Raw genomic sequence first — 22,839 nt, forward strand, 5'->3', positions numbered from 1 at the left:
ACAATAATCGCAAAGTTGTTTTGCTAGAGCAAAACGTTAGTTTGGGTTAGATGAATGTGACAATCTATTCTGGGGTTGTGGGGGAAAGAAACAAGGATGAAGAAAATGTTGGAGGACGGTACTTACAATTAAGCAGACTCATCAGAATGCCGTTAACAAGTGGTACTTCATTTTTCAATGCCTCTTCATTGCGAACGCAAAACATTGACCTAAAGCTTTTAGTACGAAGATCAATGCGAGAATGCCACAGCTGCCAATCCACGAGATAGGAAGCAACCTTACCCAACCCTATTGAAAAAATATGTATGAGAATTTCACGAGAACTTCTGTACGCTATTATTGCTCCGTAGACTCGACGACGTCGTACATCACATGTGTACGAGTGGACATCGTCAATGAGCGAGATCGTTCTCGTGTGGGTATATTAAACGAGATTATTCTCGCATAGCTGTGCTTGACGAGATAGTTCTCGCACGGCAATGCGAAACGATATCGTTCTCGTTTGTGTATGCTACATGAAAATGTTCTCATTCAGCTATGCAAAATGACACCATTCTTGTTTAGCTGCATTCTACAAGTGTTCGCATTTGTGTTGAATGAGTTCTTTTGTTCATGCAATATTTTTGGTGAAGTTCCACACAGTAACACATTCTGCCAACATTGCAGCGATTAATTTCGATCACGTGAGTCGGCCGATGTGCCAGCTCAGAGACAAAGAGGACACTTTTTAGGGCCCACAATTAACACAAACCATCTTTATTTTGTATTCCGAAGCATCGTGGCCAGGTGCTTGTTCAGGTCCTTCAGCCTCCTTGCCTCCGTATCCACAGTGTTCGGCGTTTTTGAAACAGTGCTCGTATGCATCTGCACAAAAATGTAAACAAAGCAGCCGGCCCTGTTAGATTACAACAAGCCATTGGAACTGACATGCACAATAGGTAGCTCCACTGCATAACTGAGTTGGCTGGTTCTTGCATGATATTGTGTGTAAAGCGTGAACATCTCACAGAGAAACAGGAAAAAGAGAACACGGAGGCTCATGAGTTTTCTACCTACGTAAATTGATATTTCAAGATTAACCACAGCAGTTGAAAGCAAGTGCTCGTCCTCGCATTGTCTTGTTCTCGTCTGTTAAATGTTCGTGTTTCACAAAGAATAGAAATGGCTGCAGAATTGCAATACAAGACCACTGAAATAGTCTAATACTTTTCCACAAGTATTTTACATTAAATGAACAAGTATAACCAGCACAATGCGTTGGCGGGCTAGTTGGTGCGAATCCATGAATACTTTGTTTAGCGCGAAACGACACACACAAGAAAGACGACAGGACAAGGCGCTACTCTGAACTGACAGCATTTTATTGCGTCACTCCTTTATAGACCGCTCGAACCAAAGGAACATGCGCAGTGAGCACCATGCGGTGCAGCCACCAACAACATCCGATCCAAAGAGCGCACTCATGTGACAGAATCCAAAAAACCAAATTCAGCGCTGTACAAAGTTAAGGAAAGCACACTACTGCACTGCGACTCCAATGACTTAATGAAAAATGCTTCCGATAACTCTCGGGCGGTGGTGTCACGGCTCTTTTTCAAGATCGTGGTATCAGAAAACATGGGTTTGCATTTGGACGTTTTACAATGCTGAGCCAAATGGGAACCTTTGCCTGTTGCTATGGATCATGTATGGCTTATGTTCTCTAAGGCGCTCGTTAACACAGCGGCCTGACTGCCCTACATACACTTTGCCACATGACAAGGGAATCTTATATAAACGACACCGACGCTGCATTCTACAAACTTCACATAGTTCTTTTCACAATCAGGTTTTTAACTTATTTTAGAAATACGGCAGCACAACATTGACAGTTTCTGAGGAGCGGAAAACACTACCGGAATTTGGTATTTAGTGGCGACATTATTTAGATTGTGAGCCAGTCTGTGGCAATACGGCACAACTTCAGGCCTCTTCTTTTGTGTGATGCAGTTACTTTTGTGCCGCTTCCCTTTCAGTTTCTGAAGCAATACTTCCGAGACTGATGTTACCACCACACTTGGGTAACCAGCAGTCTGCAGCCTATTTAACTGTGCAATGAAACTCATGTTCGCAGAGTGATGACAAGATTGCATTAAGGAAGATTCTAAACACATCAAAGCAATGGCGCGTTTCACAGTCTTTGAGTGCGCAGACGCATAAGGTAAAAGTTCCTTACGTGCGCGTGGCGAGTAGATCCGACAGGCGTGGCCTGTTTGTAAGGATAGCTTCAAATCTAAAAACTGGAGTTTACCGTCCCTAGATAGCTCATGTGTGAAAGTTAAACCTTTGCCATTGTCATTGAAAAGTGTTAAAATATCAGCTACCGTCACGGAGCATTCGTTGTTGGTCTGTTTTATCACAACAAGAAAATCGTCAACATATCTAAAAATTTGAACCGAGTCATTGTTTAAGGCACTCTTAAGAGTGCGGTCGACAAAAGATAAAAAAATATTACAAAGAGCAGGCGCCACACATGAACCAATACACACACCATTTTTCTGGATAAAAAGGTTATTTTCGAACAGGATAAAAGTTGCACTTAAATAAAATTCAAGAAGGGACATGAAACCTTCTGAAGACAACCCGGTGGCATTGCAAAAATCTACCTCGCCACTTTCTTCGATGCACGTCATCACACTGCGAAATAGCTCATCATGCGGTATTGAATAGTAAAGATCTTCGACATCAACAGAAAAAATGTCGGCTACTGAATGGTTGTCTTCCAGAAAGGAAACAACATCGAAAGAATCCTTTATGCCATAAGGATGATCAATAGTTAAATGCTTCAACTGTTTTTGCAAAAAGCGGCTAACCAAAACCTGCCAATAGTTGTTTTCACTGACTATTGTACGGAAAGGCACATCCGGTTTGTGTGTTCTTGCAGTGAAAAAAAAACATCTAAAGCAAGTACCTTACATTGTTTACCATCTTTCACAATCTTGGTGAGGCCTATATTTTCCAACAAAGAAATGGCTTTGCGTTTTACCTTCTGAGCTTTCTCATTTGCCAGAATGAAGTGTTTGTTGACAGCCTCAATGGCTTTTTTGTTGAAGACAGCAGACGGAGCTATCACAAACCCGCCCTCTTTGTCACTCAGTAACAGCCGCAGTTCATTGTCTCTAAAGAAAGATACTGTCCTTTTGATCACAGCTGTCGAAGGTGGCGCGCTCCCAGTGGCGGTCCTACGAAGGTTGTACACCCTATCGAGGAGGCACCACTCCTGGTCCTCTAGTTCTGCTTTCCTTGCGATGCGCCTGTTCAAAGCCAGTAGCTCATGTGCAGGAATTCTTGGTTCCGTGCTGTACTTCGGCCCATTCTTTAGCAATGCAGCAACTTCGTCAGGAAGCCTGACGTCACCGAGTACCTGGAAACCAGCGGTGACCGGTTGCGTTTTTTCCTTTCTGCACGGTAGTCTGGACCGGAGGAGTAGCAGCAGCTGTGTCCACCAGAATTCTGTAGTCCAAGTTGATAGAAGTCTGTAGAAACGAAACTTCTTCTAGGCCACAATAGGTGCATCGCGCGAGTAGCACACAGGTCTCAACCAGTCGTACAGAAGGCGTACCTGCCCCCAAATTTCAGAACGAAGAATCCGACACATTCGCCGCACGTGACCGACGGAAGGCCTGACGTTCCCGAAGAGACTCGCCACATCTTGAGGAACATGTCCATTCTTCATGCAGAACGTAAGCATCCTTGCACGGCACACAGCAAAAGCTATGTGACTGACCAGAACAGCAGGATCAGGAGACAAATATCAGTGGGCCCTGATATTTGTGTGTCTGTGTCATAGGCCTCACCAAGATTGTGAAAGATGTAAAACAATGTAAGCTACTTGCTTTAGAGGTTTTTTCACTGCAAAAACGCACAAACTGGATGTGCCTTTCCGTACAATAGTCAGTGAAAACAACTGTTGGCAGGTTTTGGTTAGCCGCTTTTTGCAAAAACAGTTTAATCATTTAACTATTGACGATCCTTATGGCATAAAGGATTCTTTCGATGTTGTTTCCTTTCTGGAAGACAACCATTCATTAGCCAACATTTTTTCTGTTGACGTCGAAGATCTTTACGATTCTATACCGCATGATGAGCTATTTCGCAGTGTGATGATGTGCATCGAAGAAAGTGGCGAGGTAGATTTTTGCAATGCCACCGGGTTATCTTCGGAAAGTTTCATGTCCCTTCTTGAATTTTATTTAAGTGCAACTTTTATCCTGTTTGAAAATAACCTTTTTATCCAGAAAAATGGTGTGTGTATTGGTTCATGTGTGGCGCCTGCTCTTTGTAATATTTTTTTATCTTTTGTCAACCGCGCTCTTAAGAGTGCCTTAAACAATGACTCGGTTCAAATTGTTAGATATGTTGACGATTTTCTTGTTGTGATAAAACAGACTAACAACGAATGCTCCGTGACGGTAGCTGATATTTTAACACTTTTCAATGACAATGGCAAAGGTTTAACTTTCACACATGAGCTATCTAGGGACGGTAAACTCCAGTTTTTAGATTTGAAGCTATCCTTACAAACAGGCCACGCCTGTCAGATGTACTCGCCACGCGCACGTAAGGAACTTTTACCTTACGCGTCTGCGCACTCAAAGACTGTGAAACGCGCCATTGCTTTGATGTGTTTAGAATCTTCCTTAATGCAATCTTGTCATCACTCTGCGAACATGAGTTTCATTGCACAGTTAAATAGGCTGCAGGCTGCTGGTTACCCAAGTGTGGTGGTGACGTCAGTCTCGGAGGTATTGCTTCAGAAACTGAAAGGGAAGCGGCACAAAAGTAACTGCATCACACAAAAGAAGAGGCCTGAAGTTGTGCCGTATTGCCACAGAGTGGCTCACAATCTAAAGAATGTCGCCACTAAATACCAAATTCCGGTAGTGTTTTCCGCTCCTCAGAAACTGTCAATGTCGTGCAGCCGTATTTCTAAAACAAGTAAAAAACCTGATTGTGAAAAGAACCACGTGAAGTTTGTAGAATGCAGCGTCAGTGTCGTTTATAAGATTCCCTTGTCATGTGGCAAAGTGTATGTAGGGCAGCCAGGCCGCTGTGTTAACGAGCGCCTTAGAGAACATGAGCGATCCATACCAACAGGCACAGGTTCCCATTTGGCTCAGCATTGTAAAACATGCAAATGCAAACCCATGTTTCGTGATACCACGATTTTGAAAAAGAGCCGTGACACCACCGCCCGAGAGTTATCGGAAGCATTTTTCATTAAGTCACTGGAGTCACAGTGCATTAGTGTGCCTTCCTTAACCTAGTAAAGCACTGAATTTGGTTTTTTGGATTCTGTCACATGAGTGCGCTCTTTGGATCGGATGTTGGTGGTGGCTTCACCGCATTGTGCTCACTGCGCATGTTCCTCTGGTTTGAGCGGTCTATAAAGGAGTGACGCAATAAAATGATGTCAGTTGAGAGTAGCGCCTTGTCCTGTCGTCTTGTGTGTGTCGTTTTGCGCTAAACAAAGTATTCATGAAGCATAACCAGCTCATGCAAGTGAATACACAGATTTCACAGCTTTTTGCTACCGCACTGCGGAATATGCAGATGGAAAACACTGCATAGATGCCAGTGCAGAATTGTTTATAGGAAAGATTAATGCACCTTTAATACCACTATAGAAACTAAATGACAGTTTTTGTTAGCATGTTAGAGCACTCAATATGACCAGCTTCTATTACATAACATTTCAGCTGCTGTCTGGCCCTGCTCCCGATACTGCACTGGTCAAACATAGGTGCAACCACACTCTTCAATGGCTTTTTGTATTATTGCGTCAGTTTTTTAAGGCTAATTTTAGCCCCCCCCCCCAGTTATCTGGGAGCCGTTGCATCACAGTGACGACAGCTGAGACAAGGATCTGTTTGTACGACAAGGTTAATCTTCCTCTTTTGCTTACTTAAACCTCCCCTCACTTTACTAATTATGTGGCACAGCAACACAATTGTTATATGCCGCCTCTTTAAAAATGCCTAATTTATTGTACAGGCAGAAATAGCTTCGCTAACCGCAGCACTACTCAATTTTCATTAAAAAGAATATCTTACTCCTGAAGCAGTGCAACAACTACAGCTACCAAACTGGTTGTTTGCTGGTGCAAAATATTAATAAGCTTACCGGCTAATGTAAAAACTACAATATTTTTATCGTCATATCAGCATTCATAGTAGCCATGCCATGTGTCGCATTCGCAGTTGTGCAAGCAACATGCATTGCCGATTTATCTGTTAGCATTGCCCTTTCGCTTCTCGCTTGATATTGCTGGGCAAGCAGTCAAACTGGATAGTTAGACACTGCCTGTCACCTCCTTACCTTCCTTATGAATTGTGCATTAAATGAGGATTTTTTCTTGGTGAAACAGTTCTAGTTTGAGGCCTAAACAAGCTCCAAGGCAGTTTGCATTTAAGGAGTGTAACCATCCTCTGAAAACATGTACATGAGGAACACTGCAGAAAGAGCACTTCAAAAAAAAGAACACGAGTGTATTTATCCCCAAGGCCAAACCTTGTGTCTTCTTAAATATTTATCAAGTCAAACTCAAAATTGGTACTGAGGTGCAAGGTGTCCACAACATATTACCTTGTGAAAGCACAGTGGTGCCTGGATGTTGTGGGACCAGCTCGGACGTGGAGATCAGCACTGATCAGCAACACTGCAGTCTCCTTACAGCTTTTCTGCAGGCCCAGCCACACCTGCAATAAAACAAGTGAGCTTGGTGCCACAAAGTACTGTATTTACTCGCATAATGATCGCATTTTCTTGTAAAAAAAAATGGTCACAAATTCAGGTGTGTGATCATTATGCCGGTTAAATTTCCCGCAAAAAGAATTTTTTTCATCCCGCGTTTGCTGCGGGATGGCAATAGGTCAAGAAATAAGTGGCTGCCACTGTATGTAGTGCGGGACACCGAAACAAAAGTGGCGGCCAGCATAGCAAGCTGAAAACACCAAATGCGCCAAACGCGATTTTTTTTCTCTCGAGTACATTACTTGCATTGAAAGTTTCTTCCATATCAGTAATGAATAATATCGTTAATATCGGTAAGTTTGTGGCAATAACGTCGCCATGTCCACTATGAGGGGGCAGAAACAGATGGGCACGCTTAGCTGCCAGTGACATAGAAAGACACGGCGGGCATGCTGCAGAAACTGCGGCATTTGTCTTCACTACTATCCTAATACAGCACGTTTGTGCTAAGGGTGGGCAAATATCTTAGCTGTGTTACAAGTGTCGGCGTATGGATAGGGTACACTTCTAACGTATCAGTGTAAACGTGGCTGCTATTGTTGCCGCTCGTGATTTGTTGCGTGCCCACGAGTGCAGATGAGAAGAATCGAAAGGCATCTTTTTTGTTGCTGTTGACCACAACCATTACAAAGCCTACACATAATAAAGGCAATTTTGGTTGTAGCTTTTTTGTCATGGAAGTGCGGAAAGTAATGAAAGGAATGAAAACGAGCATCTGCTTAAAAATGTTTGGTGCGTGCAGACCACTTGGTTTATCTTGAAGAGTTGTTCGCGTAGCATTCGACAGATGGTAAGCGCGATCATTAATAGCTAGACTTGGCACATGACATATCGCTGCAGCAAGTTAGGGGTGCAATCATTACACAGGAAATAAAAAAAATCGAATTTGGACGACAAAATTCAGGGCTGCGATCATTACGTGAGTGCGATCATTATGAGAGTAAATACGGTAAATATAGAAAGTGACACTGTGAACAAAGCAATACTTATTAGGTATGAAATGCTGATATTCGCCCGTAGAAAGCTTTAAGTAACAAAGCCTGCAAGATAAGAAAAATGCAATGTATGGGCCATCTGTACAAGAACATTAATCAAAGGTCCCTTCATTTTTTAGTCCCTTCTCCTCCTCATGCATAGATGGCAGTCAGGTTAAGTAAACTGGACCAGATTGCCACATAGTGTAAGCAAAGGTGGTCACTTTGTGGGCCAATTATGATACAATAGCACAACATGCATCCCTACAGTTGTTTTAATGTGTTCCGTAATGCTAGCCACCTTGTAGGCCCTACAGTGTCAAAGCATCCATAACTTTAACAGCGTTACCCAGTAGGGATAACCAATAAGTGTCCACAGCAGCACAACTCAGCATATCTATCAGGAGGCTTTCGTTACACTTTTACAATTCTCCTCTTATGGCTTCATCCCAATTTTTGTCAATACAAGCTTGAAGCCTCTGCACAATCTGAATGCAACAGGGCACTATAAAAAATACCACATCTTCCTACCCAATTCCATGCTTAATATAAGACTGGAAAGTTCACTATCATGTGCAGAACAAGCCAAATTGTTCTGGAATCAAGTAATCTTCCACTACCTGTGAAAAAAAAGCATGCAAGAAAGAGTACGTCGAGCACAGGGGTGTTGATGGATATTAAATACCACTGTCGTGCAGTAGACACCACGTCAACAAAACAGGCCAATGTATAAATGACTGGATCTGCAACCATGTCAACTGAATGCTCAGGTCATTTGGTGGTGCAAAGCTCACTTGCATTATTTTGTTTGAAAACTATGCAACTGTGGCAATGTGTTACGAGCATAGGGCTGGCAAGATTTGTGAGCCTTTCCTTACATGTGTTACAGAGAATCTGCGAGTTGGCTCGCCCTCCAGTGGATTATCAGATAGCAAGACTGCTTATTTATCATTGTAAAACAAGTGTCATAGTAGCCATGCTTCTTTTCGCAGTTGTGTGAGCAACATACATTGTGGATTTATCTGTTCTTGCCCTTTCACCTCTCACTTTATATTGCTCTGCAAGCAGTAAAATTGGATGGCTGTTAGACTGTTATGTCCTGTCACCTCCTCACCTTTCTTATGAATTGTGCATTAAATAAGGCTTTTTTCTTGGTGAAAGAGTGCTACTTTAAGGCATAAACAAGTTCCATGGCAGTTTGCATTTAAGCATCCTCTGAAAACATGTACATGAGGAATACTGCAAGAAGAACGCTTAAAAAAAAGAACACGAGTGTATTTATCACCAAGGCCAACCCTTAATTGTGTCTTAGCATATTTCTCAAAACTGATACTGAGGTGCAAGGTGTCTATATCATATTACCTTGTCAATGAAGCAAAGCACAGTGGTGCCTGGATGTTGTGGGACCAGCTCGGACGTGGAGATCAGCACTGATCAGCAACACAGTAGTCTGCTTACTCTTTCTGCAGGCCCAGCCACACTTGCATTAAAACAAGTGAGCTTAGTCTCACAAAAGTATAATATAAAAAGTGACACTGTGAACTAAGTAATTCTTATTAGGTATAAATAGGAATGAAATGATATTCGCCCATAGAAAGCTTTGAGTTAACAAAGCATGCGAGATAAGAAAAGTGCAATGTATGAGCCATCTGTGCAAAAACATAAATCGAAGGTCCCTTTTTTCGCTTCTCTCCTCGTTTTCGTGCATAGATGGCAGACAGGTTAAGTAAACTGGACCAGACTGCCACGTAGCGTAAGCAAAGGTGGTCACTTCTTCGGGGAGCAGCCTGTAGGCTGCTTCTTGAAAGAGTATTAGAAAATGCTAATAATGCATATATGCATTATTCACAAGAGGCCTTGTTTCTCTCAGAATGCCACAGCCAATCACATATGTCAAACTGACCATTTTAAAATGCATGAAAAGTACAGCATAGCTTTGAGGGTACCCCAAACTACTGAAATTCACATCAGCCAAGTTCAGCAGACAACACCATAATCAAGCCTCTAGAAGTTGTGCATATTATTGCAAGTTGACAGAATAATGAGGAAGAGAAGGTGAGGGAGATGGTGCCACTATAGCATAGTTCAAACTCTATCCCACATCATGTGCAGAAGGGCAAAGAATGCGCAGCTTTCAGTTATACTCTCGCCTGTGACAACTGCACCAGGTTTACTGACATGCGTAACAAGCAGTATGTGATACCACGTTATTGCATCCTGCAACTGATGTGACATCAGAGATCAGCTTGAAGCTTGACGCTAAGCTATACTAGGGACACATAATGAACTGGCTACATTAAAATCTAAAGCAAAAGTGTTGAACATTGTTTGCCAGCTTGTGCACTTCATATTTTACAAAAATTCTAGACAGAAATCCTGTGTTGGAAAGACAGCACGCACTTTCCTAAAGCTTTCTCTCAGCATCCACACTTTTCTATGCATACATTATTAACCATTATTTACCTTGACACACTGTACACAAGCAGCACACTTGGAAAAGCAGAAACTAACATGTTTTTAGATCAGTGAGTTTTTCTCAGTGCTTTTGTTGCTGCAAACTTAGCCTGCTTCTGGAACGTATCTTAATGAACTTACCTAAAGCATGTGTCCCTTTGCTAATTTTACTAGGGATTTTTCATTGCTAGCAATTAAGAAAGCAAAGCGCCAGGACTATTTTTTACGTGCATTTTCGCAATCCTATGCCACCCCATTTCTCAGCAGCTTTAGAACATCTTCACAAATAAAACTTCGTTCTCATTACTTAATGGAACATTAGTAAAATTGTAGAATAGCAAGAATTTATAAATTGCATGAGAGACTCAGAAAAGTTGACAGGTGCCAAATACACGAACAGACCCTAGAACACATAAATGGCTGTGACCGTTTAGTACGTACCTTGTCAAAGCAGGCAGATCAGATGCTTTGTCGTGCTGTTCAAGCTGCATAGTGCCGCAGCCTATGTGGTGCAGAGATGCCTCCGTCTCAGGAAATTGTGACATCCCTAAACAATAAATGTTCAGTTTATTGTAATCACTGCTGAAACTGCAAACTTGTGATTTGACAACATCGCGTCAAATTGGGGAAAGCTCTCGTACAGCCAGCTACATGAAGCTGCATCCGCTTAGAGAAATTAAATATTTCATTCTTACATCACAGGCGGTTATTCAACGTGTCAAAGGCACGAAAACAAACAACACTAAACACAAGAAATACAGGTTGCCTTGGCGACAACCTATAAGCATCAAAGTTTGCATCCAAGCTAAAATCTTCTCACGAGTCAGATCATTTGGATGCCGTCGCGCGTTAACGTTAGCTGTGAAAACATTTGCGCAACACATCAACGTACTTCTAGAATTGTCTATACGATTTCTTGCTGAGAAATTACGTATAGAAGCAGTGACATTTCCTGCTTGAATTTTTTTGCCCGTTCAGACGAAGCGATGACCCGGCGCTAGCATACTTCATAACAAAAAGAAAATAAACAATAGATGAAGCACTTAGAACATTAACCTCGGGGTAATTTTCGTGAAACTTTTTGCTAAATGTGCACTCCGATATCGAACGAACATTAGGAAATCACTATTATTGTTCTTGTAGCTGTACTAATCATCTTGTGCTGCGCATGACAAGGTACAGTGCTCACGGAATGAAACGCGACACGGAGCATTTAGTAAAGCCTTGCAAACGTGCAAAGTACGCGAGAGGACCATGTCATGTCGCAAGGAATTTGGTGACCAAAGGTGACGAGGACTCCGATGTACGTGTACGCACCAAAATTACGTCGATGTGACACGAACTACAGCCGGTGAAAACGAATATATGCGCATTACTAAGCCCTAAATTGACGCGTTTCATTCCGTGAGCACTGTACACTACATGAACCATAAGAAGGCGCAAGGCGCCGGACTTACCGTCTGAGGCGAGCGCTCCTTTGTGTCCGTTCACGCCGCATCGACTGCACCAACAGTCCGTCCAGCGTAGTGTTGAATTGCGGTGAACTACAGCACGCGACAGCACAACTATCAACACATTCTTCCGTGCACTGTGACCCGATGCGGGAGCGGCGAGACAAAGAAGCGCGAATTGACCGCACTACGATAATCAACAACGGCGCACCGCAAGAAACATACAGCGAGCTAATAGCGTTGCACAGGCCCCAGGGCTTAGTGATCGTTAATTCACACAAAAAAAAAGGAGCACATGTTCTCTAAGCACCGCGTAAATATGATCAAACGATCAGCACCACATCGGCTGCCCGCCGCAACAACGCCTATAGAGCGATGGCCTATAGTCCTCTTTAAGTATCCCAATTCCTCGGCTATGCGCACCATGCAGCCCGCTGCCGTTCCCGCCACCGCAGCACTGCCATCGACCTCCGCGCCAAGCATCCGAGCGTCGTCTGCTATAGCCTGGCACAGTTATGGTTGTTAGTCGCGGCACTCGGCATTTACATGGTGCTCGCTGAATAAAGCAGCCGTTATTTCTTTCTGTTGTTGTTTAAGCTGAAGTATAATATTCTACAGACACCATACCTGAGAGTGCACGTCCGAAGAAAGTGAGATGGAAAAAAAGGTGGGCCTACAAACCAAAGTGCACACGCAATGTTAACGCTTGGTGACCCACACGTCGCCGGTACTGGCGTCTCCATGAGCGCAAAACTTGGACCGGACGCAAAAGACCTCGACCGCCAGCCACGTGCCCGAGGACAGTTACAAGGCACACGCAATGAGAAAATAAAATCGGCTACAGCACAAGAAGCGCAAACACCCGCAAGTAACGTGCACATGTCAGCAGAGCAGCGCCGCTCACTTGGTGCAGAGCTCGACCGCAGCGCCCTCACAGTCCCCGGAACAAGTCGCGCCCTGCTCGAAAGGAAGACTCGTGCAACTGAGAAACTACTTCGGTCCGAAATGAAGGGAAATGACGTCGTTTGTTTACTTCGCCGTCTGTGGTTCCGGTAACTGTGATCGCATGAGTAGCGTGGGTAGTAGAGGCGTATTATTTCCATGTTTTTGCGTGTTTCAGGCGGCCTTTTTCAACAACTTTGCTGACATTGCTTTCAACAGTGAGGACAGCCTGTGGAGCAGCCCTATCAACCGGACAGGGCCGTAAAATCTGTTTGAAGTTCGCAGCACATCGTCGTTTGGTTTGTGAATGTTAGAAGGTGTTCGTTTCTCAGCGGCGTAATCGACGACGGATTTGGCGTCGAGTGGTGTGCGCTTTGTTCCGGCTTGTGCGCCGTTCTACGGATGTGTACTGTTAATGAGTGGTGCTGTTTGTGCATCGGGAAATGGTGCCACGCCGGTGGGATTTGCTTTTTTGTAAAAACGTCCGTGCCGTCTTTGTCGAGTGCTTCCGGAAACTGCTCGCCTTTTGTGCGTGCGTGTGTGTGCGTGTGTATGTGTGTATGTGTGTGTGCGCGCGCGCGCGCTTCTGATATGCGTGGAACGCGTAGGAACGTCCGTACAGGCTTTCGCGAGTGCTTTCGGAAACTGCTCGCATTCTGTCTGTGTGCGCACGCGTGTGACATTCGTCGTTATTGCGATTTGCAAAGGTGTTTTTCATTTGGTGACTGCGTCTGCGAATGCCAGGATGCGATACACGTTCGTCATTTAGAGACGCTGCTTCAATGTAGGGTCACTTACATTTTGGTTGCTTGGAGGTCAGCTTTCAACGCATGGCAAGGCATTGCAGTGCGCTTAACCATCATTGGCACACGAACTGCTTTGTTATTTCTCCTTTAATTTCAAATTCAGTTTTGTGTAGTATGTAGGGAGATAATGGTCACCAAGATGCGACGCTCATCTCGTTTTTTGCCACTGCTGTGCACATATGAGGATTTTTTACTAGGTCAAGCCCTCTCAGCAAGTTGTGAAACACTTAGTGCAAATAATTTTTCACAGCAGTAACTGTGATCATTACCACAATTGATCACATGACATTTTTAGAGATTGTTATTTAATTACAATATTTTTAATTTATTTGTGACAAAGTGCGATGGATTTGACTGCTATTTTGGCTATCTGTTCACCAACCTATTTATACTGTCTTGTGGTTCTGCTTTTTATTTTTATATGTGGGCGTGCATGGCCAATCGCACGCTTGCCTTCTACAATTGGACATAAACAGGCACTAACATGCTCTTAGCAGATTTGTATTTGACACTATTGTGATTGACGCACTTGGCTATTTGGAAAATATGCAGGTTCAAGTTCGCCCTTATACTACCTCTGACTGATATATCTGATGCAAGCAATATTATTAGGATGTGACAAAGTGCATACATAATTTATCACTGATCAAACTGCTTGCAATAAACTTTGCCAACTCGTCCTTGTTTGAAGCATCTCCAAAGTGCTATAATCACATTGCCAGATTATTTTATTGCGTGCACAAACAAACATGTAACATTTTATTATGAAACTTTTATGGTACCTGACTCCTATATTGCAATAAAATCTTAGGCAGATCTACTCTCTGTACTAGGGATTCAAACTCTGCTGATAGCTTTTGACAATATCATTGTGCTATCCAGTGCTTACTGGCTGGTCGAGGAATGCGTCATGCAAAGGCAGTAGTATCGCCATAAGTGTTCATCCGAGAATATGTCCCCAAGTGAAAATCATTGCATCAAAAGTACCGACACCAGCTTTGATGGGGATGAAATTCCAGAAGTTGAGCTCTGAACGTCTTATTTGCTCTGTAGTTTATGCTGGTATATATGTGTCAGAATGATTCAATGTGATCATACAGCACATTGATCACACTCTTGCATTTACTACGAACAGCTCATAAATCTGACTGTCATTAATGAGCTTTTGTATGCACTACGACTTAAGTGCACACACTTTTTATACAATTCAGTCATCTTCAAAGATCAAGTTGCTCATACGACTACAGTGCGTACACATCACATGCCACCTCACACACGTCATACATAATCTCGTCAGGTCTACACAACTCATCGCACACATGTCACTCAAGCTCTATGCATTCATATCGCACATCGCATAAATCTCGTGCACTTCGTAAATGTCTGCGTAGCGCATCACACAGATCTCGCCCGTTTTCTCTGCGAGTTCGTTCAATATGCATTTCATATCGTTCTTTTCTCGTCAAATCTGTGCGACATGCATCCATCTCGTTCTATTTCTCGTCAAATCTGTGCGACATGCATACATCTCGTTCTATTTCTAACACAAATTTTTCAATAGGGAAGTGCGTACACGTACAGCATATTTAACAGATTTTCAAACCAAATTGGGTTTAGTGTGCTCATTTTCATTATTTGAAGAGAAAATGAAGGTCAATGTGCCGCTTTAAAATTCTGCACCAGAACAGCAGTGCTGGCACATATTATTGTCTGAACTCACAGTCCACTTTGTGATATTAGGACTCACAGTGCCACTAATCACAGCTGTTACAGCTCATGATCATGACAATGCTTTCTTTACTGTAGAGCCTTTATATAGGCACCCTAACCCCCCCAAAAGTGTCACATGCTTATTATACAGTGGTATCCCAGTCAAAAATTCCATCACGCTATTGGCTTACATTTCTGATGGCTATACGTAATTTCGGACCTTGAAGGTCTACCAGTCTGATGGTCTACCGGTCTGATGGTTTACCAGTCTGTTGGCCTACCAGTCTGATGGGCTACCAGTCTGATGGTCTACCAGTGTGATGGGCTACCAGTGTGACGGCCTACCAGTCTATTGGTCTCTACCAGTCTACTGGTCTACCAGTCTAGCGGTCCCTATTAGTTTGTCCGTTAATGGCAGAAATGCATGATTGCATCAATTTTAAGACATATTGGCACAGCTAGTCCTACGCAGGCTGAAGGAATAACATTCTTGTTGTGCGTCTCAACCAGCTTGTATGCCAGTAAGTAGGCAGGCATGTGCGCATTCCACACTCCATTGTTAACAGGACAAACAAAATTGAGGAAATTGAAGCTTTATTTGCACTCGACGTGACCAGTTCGGTTTTGTCGTTACATTGATGAAATCAGTAGTGCAAAAGAGCAACTGTCTGGAAGACTGGAACAGTTGCCTCCCCTTTTGAAGCAGATGGGAAGAGAAAAAAACATGAAATGCAGAATACTGTCCTAATGAAATATATACACCATTCATATTTTTCAGAAAGGGTACTTTTACGGAACTGTACGGAAGAAAACATATTAGATGTGGGCAAGAATACAGGCTTACAATATTAGAGATAATTAAAATGACAAAATTGTGCTAAATGCTTTATCATAAAGTCGCAATCATTCAATAACAACAAAGTGACATGAAAAACTGCCGCATTCTCTGCTGTTAAAGATGCTTCCTGTATTAACCGAAGATGGCATGAATGGAATGAAGCTTTCATTATTCTACTTTCTTTGGCACAGGCTCGGTGAAATGTTCCGCTAAAATGCCGCATTGTAGCAGGGTGGCAGCACAGAGGACTGCTCTTGCTGCAAATATCTTACCACTATGATTATTATATAACTACTTTGTTGTCATAGCAAGATTAAATGCCTGAGGATGCAGAAAACAAAAAAATACACAACTGACCAGAATATATTATCACTGGATAAATGAACAAAGGCATGCAGTTTACAGGTAACACAGAAGCCAGACTATAGATTTCAAAAGCTATATAGCATAACCACTGTCACATAACAAATAGGGCTGTACTATATATACAGTAGCCGACTTTAAAAGGTGCGGCAGACAACAGAGGGGATCACAAAAACATACATATAGTCAGGCAGCCTGGAAAAAAAAACTTGTTAACAGGCCAGTTTGTAAATTGCCACCTGCTTGCTCAAAAATAGCCAGCCTGTCCGAGACACTTTATTCCTGTTAAGGAACTTCTATATCACAGCAAGGTTTGGCTAAGGGCTAGTTCGTATTCCATGGTATCAATCGTCACTTACAGCGCATACATATACGTCGTCTATGTATGCGCTGTAAGTGACGATTCTATACCACAATCAGTTGTGACCAGTTAGAAGAGATGCAACAGTATCCTTTGGTAATAAATAAATCAATAAACAAATAAATAAATAAAAATTATTATATCCTTCCCACACTTGCATTGACTACACCTCTGGTTGGTGCAGCTTTAGCACAGTCCGTTTTTTTTTTGTAAAACGGATGTAACAGTTGCAACAAAACAGCACAGACAGTAGAGTAAAAGGGCAAGAACAAAAGAAGGACACAATGGGTAACACACACTTGTGCTTGAGTGTGTCCCATCCCATGTCATCTTGTTGGTGCTCTATTACTCTTTCTGGGCAACAAGCAACAGGAGGTTCAAAGGCACCAAAATTGCACATCACAACTTTCATGTTCAGCACCGTAGCGTCTGTCACACTCCCGAGACAATAGCTCAAGTATTTGTGTGTGCCCTCACTAAGCGGGCGAACGAAGAACACTTAAGTCTAGTGTTGACTGCTTGGACTATCGCCCCTTTTAGGAAGAAAAGATTCTGGGCATGTGATGAAGAGTTGACTGTGCCCAATGTGCCATGAAGTCTCTAGAACATTCTACATGAGACTGGTTTAGACGACTGCCTCTAGAACCTGCGAGACATGCAGACAGTGCAAAATGGGTTTGCATGATAACGTATTCTGTGGACAAGATTACTCTTGCGTGTATTGCGTCTACAGTGCGCCTCCGCATATTGGATGTGTATATATTAGCTCATATATTTGTGGGCTGCATGCATAGATAACAGCCTTTATCATGGAAAAAAATAAGTCAGCTAGCTGCTACAGCATTTGCCAGTCTATGTGGCATATGGCAGATTCTTCACGCTCACGTATGCATCTTGGGGGCTATAGAGCATATTTTCACTGTCTGGCTTTGTGTTACATGTTAACCTTGCAGTTTACACATTTTGTGACAGTTGCATTGCATGGGTGTGCTCCATGTTTACCAATAATCAATTGATGCACTGACTCAAAGCTAGACTTAAACACTCAATGTCTGCAGGAACATTGAGCCTTCTGCTTGAAGATAGTTCGGTGCACCCACAGCAACAATATGAGAACAGTATCCAATTGCTGTATATCCTAATGAAAATTTGTTAGCTGTTAAATTAATTGCTGTGCTGATAAAAATTTTGTTAACTCGCTTCAGAATGAAAGGCGTGCAATGGAATTCTGTTCATGCACCATTTAACGCGCATGCATGCAGAGCTATCGCATACGCTATAGTAATGATCGGCGATAGCATATATAGCCCAGTTAAGTACATGCAGACATTAGATTTCCCGTTTGTAATCGAATTGGGCCGCACGCAACATACGGCATTGCGTATACATTGTGAAAGCTCTTCGTTTTCCTAGCCGATGTATGTTTGGTGCATGAGATATACATCACAAAACTGCACAATCGCTCGCGCTCAGGGAGGTCGCGTTTAGACCACGATTCTACTTGTGAAATGCGCGCCGCAGTTGTCGCAGCGCTGCATTCAAATGGTGCGTACACTCGATTCGCTGTGAGACCTCAACAGCCGTTTACGCCAGTTCTGGACAGTTTCTTCACTAAATGATGCCTTGCCGATATACCGTTCTTTGCCGTCACGGAAATGCTTTGATCCTTTACTGAGGACGTGTTTGTTTAGCTGCCAAAGCTATAGGAACGCACCGCCGCGGCCTTATTGCACTGTGTATATATTGCGCAGTGACGTTGTAAGAGCGGACGGTTTGGAAAGACGCGCACACGGAGAAAACAAGCAAGCGCAGGCACAACCCACAGATACATAGTGTATTGCTCGGCAGCCACAAAAATTGAGTACGAGATCTTAATCACCCGCTGAGCTTATGAGTTGATGACAAGTCACCGAAAAAATTTGTAGCGCAGCCTTCATTCCGCTTCTAACTGGCCCAAGTTTGTGATGTCGATTATATGTACTATATATACATAATATACTCACGCGGTAGCTGTGATAAAATAGCGGCAATTAGTTTCTGCTTCCCTCGACAGTCTTAAGGAAGCGCAACTCATGTTATTGTGTAACCGTAATTAACATGAGGTGAAGATATATCCTTCACCGATGTACTGTGGAAAGCCACTCGGTTGCGAGTTGCCTCATGCATCTGCCGATTTCGGCACCACAAGGGGTAAATAAAAGTAAAAGCACTAAACAAAGACTGATCGCGGTTTTGATTACTGCAGATTTTTTATGAGGTTTTATACGTTCAACTTGGTTAATCAGCTGCGCCGACGTTTTCGTTTCGGATGGTCATGATGCCCGTAGAAATCTATCTAACCTTTAAGTGCCCTACTGGTGTACGAAAGCTACATGTAAAGGATCTCCAATAAACGACAAGACTCTTGGTGGCATTGGAGGGTTGCCTGTGAGAGTTTTTACATGACTTTTAAGAGCCCTGTTTGTATTGGGAGGGTGCATATAGACACTCTTGACTGAGCTTTAAGAACCCTATTGTTATTGGGAGAGTACCTGTAGGAATCCCTGACTGACCTTTAAGAATCCTATTGTTATTGGGGGAGTGCCTGTAAGAATTCCTGACTGACGTTTAAGAATGCTATTGGGTATTAGGAGAGAGCCTGTAGGAATCCCTGACTGACCTTTAGGAATCCTACTGCTATTGGGAGAGTGCCTGTAGAAACTCCTGACTGACCTTTAAGAATCCTATTGGTATTGGGAGACTACCTGTAAGAATTCCTGACTGACCTTCAAGAATTCTACAAGTCCATCAAGATAGCCCTGACGGATTTTTGGACCGGGATATGACGAGTACCTGGGAGGTTTCTTAGCAAAGAGCTTCTGCTGAAGGCATTGCCGACCTGGAAAGGACATCTCTGTTTACGATAAAGGCAGCATTACTATTAGTGCGGATATGTTGGCTTCTGATTAAATATTTAGGTACTACACTTCAGGCCGAGTTTGTGACTAAGTGTTAAACACAGCTTTGTTCACGAATCGCAAAGGCCCTGCAACCGACTGTAAGTAACTTGAGAGTTTTCACATAGCGCCCCCACTGGAACGCACCTAAAATAACTAGGTTTTGATCCTGCAACCTTGTTCTCAGCGTCACAATTCGGTGGGTGCCGAGCCACCGACACAAATAACGAGCTATACGAGGTCGAGCTGCTGAAAAGGACAAGTGCAGTACGCACCTGCCCGTTGGAGTGCGTTCTTGGATGAGAGACCCTGCATGAGGTAGTTGAACACCCTGAAGCCTGGGAAGACCTTATAGATGCGTCGGAATACATTATGCACCCCTTTGCGCACCATGTCCTTAGGATCCCCAGCCTACAAGAAACGGAGGCAAGCAAAACCTTTACAAACTTGTGCCATGCTATTCAATTCATAATAGAAAATTTGAATAGAGTTTGCTGAAGAGTTTGAATAGAGCCCCGTAAGTAGAGTTTGCTACTGTATTCATACTGGATTCTTGAAGTTTCTGTTTGAATATAAGATATAACAGCATTGGTTGAAGTTAGCAGGGAGACAGTAAAATGAAAAGAAGTTACTGTTCAGTTGTGAACAAGCCAATGCTGCTGCAGAGATGCACGAATCGCAAAGCAAAAGCACGGAGTACATAAAAAAACACCCACACCCTTTCAGAGCATATCTTGTCCCCAAACAATAATTCATCTGTCCTGCTTGTGCTTCCTTCCTTCAAAACTCTGCGCTTGCTACTTTCCCATAAAGACATGCTATTTCACGCTGATTACGTGCATGCAATTTGCAACTTAGAAATAGTACTAAGCGTACAGTGTTAAAGAAAGGAAAAGCTTGCAAGAAATGACGATTATTATTTGAGGACAAGATAAGTCTTAAAAATTGCCTACTTTTCTTGGATTAGCTCGTTCCTACTTAGCATTTTCTAGTAATTCAGTAAGGATGCATTGCTTTGAGGCTGTCCTATGGCTATTTTCATGTTTTAGGCAAAACTGCTTATTCATTCGACAATCTCGCCACCACGTTTCCTACGCTTTAAACAATCGGGTGATGTGCTGTTTTTATGTTTCATAATTGTCATGGTATGTCAGGTATGATCACGTCTAGTTTGTTTATATAGTTTACAAGCTTCTTAGTTGACAAGAAAGTCCATTTGTGAACTGAATTATATCAAGAAATGTTAATAAGCCTTCTTTTTCTTTACTACACCGACTTGCAATGCAACCTATATTTCATTTCAGAAATGAGGAAAAATTCAGTATCTTCAAATTAAAATTTAATTCATAACACAAGGTCATGCTGTAGGCTCCCCTTTATTTAAAGCTTATTTTTCTCCAACATTAATAAATTCCACAATTTCAACACCTTCACGACAAATGTTGAATTCAATGTGGTTTGCACAAATGAAGTTTTCATAAAGTGGTGAGACAAGATTGAATGAAAAGTAGCGAATGGAAGAGCTCCTTTTCCGTTCATAAAACAAATCGGCCATGCCTGCTTACTTCATCTCAAAAGCCGATAGCCTCAAGATATGTGATGCAGTTTTCAACTCAAAAGAAAGAGGGTGCAAAAAGAAAAAGAAAGAAAGATTTTCTATGTTCTTTCTTTCACTTGAATTGAGTCACTGCTTCTGTGACAAACTTGCAGCAAATGGTATGAAAGTATTTCTAAATGTGCCTACCACACAAATACTTCACAGAGTTATGAAACTTTCTTCTCTTCAGACAAAGTTCAGATAAAGATTAGCACATTGAAGATTTACAGTCCTGATCAGCACAGCAGCCATACAAAATGTGCAGCTGTACAAATAAGCTGGGCGTCCAAACGTAAGTGGCCCAGCTAATTCAGCTAATTTGGCCCGAAGATGTACCACAATATGTCATTTCCACGAGCTGCCACCTCACAGGACAAAAAGTACAATTTTGCAAGCAATTCGAGCTCTTATTCAGGAGCCCCAGACGTAAGATGTCAATGACTGCTGCACTGTCGATGAGAGCTTCAGTAATATTGCAATCATGAACATGTAGCGACTGTCCATCACTATGTTGTCCCCGCTTCATTAAAATCCAGTTCACCTTGCCTTGCCTTGCCATGGGGGTTATTGCCCCTTGCTCTTTCTTGGAACCGAAGCGGCCGCCCTTCTAGGCCGCCGTGCCACTCGGTAAACCTGCTTTTACTTTTGAATAAATCACTCGATTCTCCGTTCTGAACCTGTCAAAATGAACTCTTTGCCTCTGCTAAACCGAGCTCGCAACAAATAAACTATCATTTACAGCACCTTGAGGATCAGGTATGGCAAGAACGAAGATGCCTCAAGGTCATGCATCTTATAGCCCGCGTTGTACAGCGCTTGAAACAGCGCCTTCAGGTACTCCAGGGCGTGTTGCAGACTCTTTTGGTTGGTGTCAAAGAAGCGAAGAGTGAGCCACTTGAGCACCAGGTCTACATTGGCGCTGGTGGCTTCCACGCCACCGGAGCTGCTCAGAAACTGCATAGGAACACCCAAGAAAGATTGTGCATGAAGTAGGCTCCTAAAAAAACACAAAAAACAAACAGAGCCACTTATTCATCACCCATAGAAATCAATCAAATGATTCAGCTGATGTGATCAATTAAAATGCCTACTGATTTCAGGGTTGTATGAAGATACATTTAATAAAGCGGCCATGGCACCAAAATGTCTAGCTTGAGTTATGCGTTGCATATTAGAATATAAGCGTCCCACAGCGAGCTGGCAAAATTTGAGCACATCCTGGGTGATATAAAATTTGTCCTATTTTTTTTAAATGTCACAGCTGAACCATACAGCAGCCTGGCAACACTAAGTGACGACGAAATGAATTGGCACTCCAAGAAACTGCCTTGGAAACTGCACCAGGGATTGGCTCCTTTTCGCAGCTTGGGCTATTAAGCAAAATACAAGAAAGAAATTCAATCCCGACTGGGTTCAATCCGAATATAAATCGCATCGCGTGATACCTGTGTACGTAACAATGAAGCTGCACCTGCTCATTACCATGGGTGCCGACGTGGTTGACCTGTGCAGCGCAGTGATGGCTATGTGCGGAACGGTGATTGAGTCATGTGATGCACGGTTCATGCTTTCACTGGTTGCAGAGAAAGGCCTTACGATAACCTACCTACCGTAA

General features: G+C 42.8%; 1 protein-coding gene and 1 long non-coding RNA gene across 2 annotated transcripts in view; both read right to left on the minus strand.

Moving 5' to 3' along the window:
• LOC135917098 (protein mini spindles-like) overlaps window positions 1-22,839 on the minus strand; it is a 74,228-nt gene that overhangs the window by 13,182 nt on the left and 38,207 nt on the right. Inside the window, exons 10-11 of the mRNA XM_070529270.1 lie at window positions 21,969-22,178; window positions 19,903-20,038 (exon numbers count right to left, since the gene is read on the minus strand). Coding sequence (XP_070385371.1) covers window positions 19,903-20,038; window positions 21,969-22,178 — 346 coding nt within the window. The remainder of the gene's footprint in view (window positions 1-19,902; window positions 20,039-21,968; window positions 22,179-22,839) is intronic.
• Window positions 741-12,036, minus strand: LOC139052114 (uncharacterized). Its single transcript, XR_011509701.1, has 5 exons — window positions 11,678-12,036; window positions 10,662-10,767; window positions 9,129-9,246; window positions 6,625-6,737; window positions 741-864 (listed from the first exon to the last, which is right to left on the minus strand). It is a non-coding gene; the product is annotated as an uncharacterized lncRNA (long non-coding RNA).

The sequence above is a fragment of the Dermacentor albipictus genome, unplaced genomic scaffold (assembly GCF_038994185.2).
Source record: "Dermacentor albipictus isolate Rhodes 1998 colony unplaced genomic scaffold, USDA_Dalb.pri_finalv2 scaffold_19, whole genome shotgun sequence".
Lineage (NCBI taxonomy): Eukaryota > Metazoa > Arthropoda > Arachnida > Ixodida > Ixodidae > Dermacentor > Dermacentor albipictus.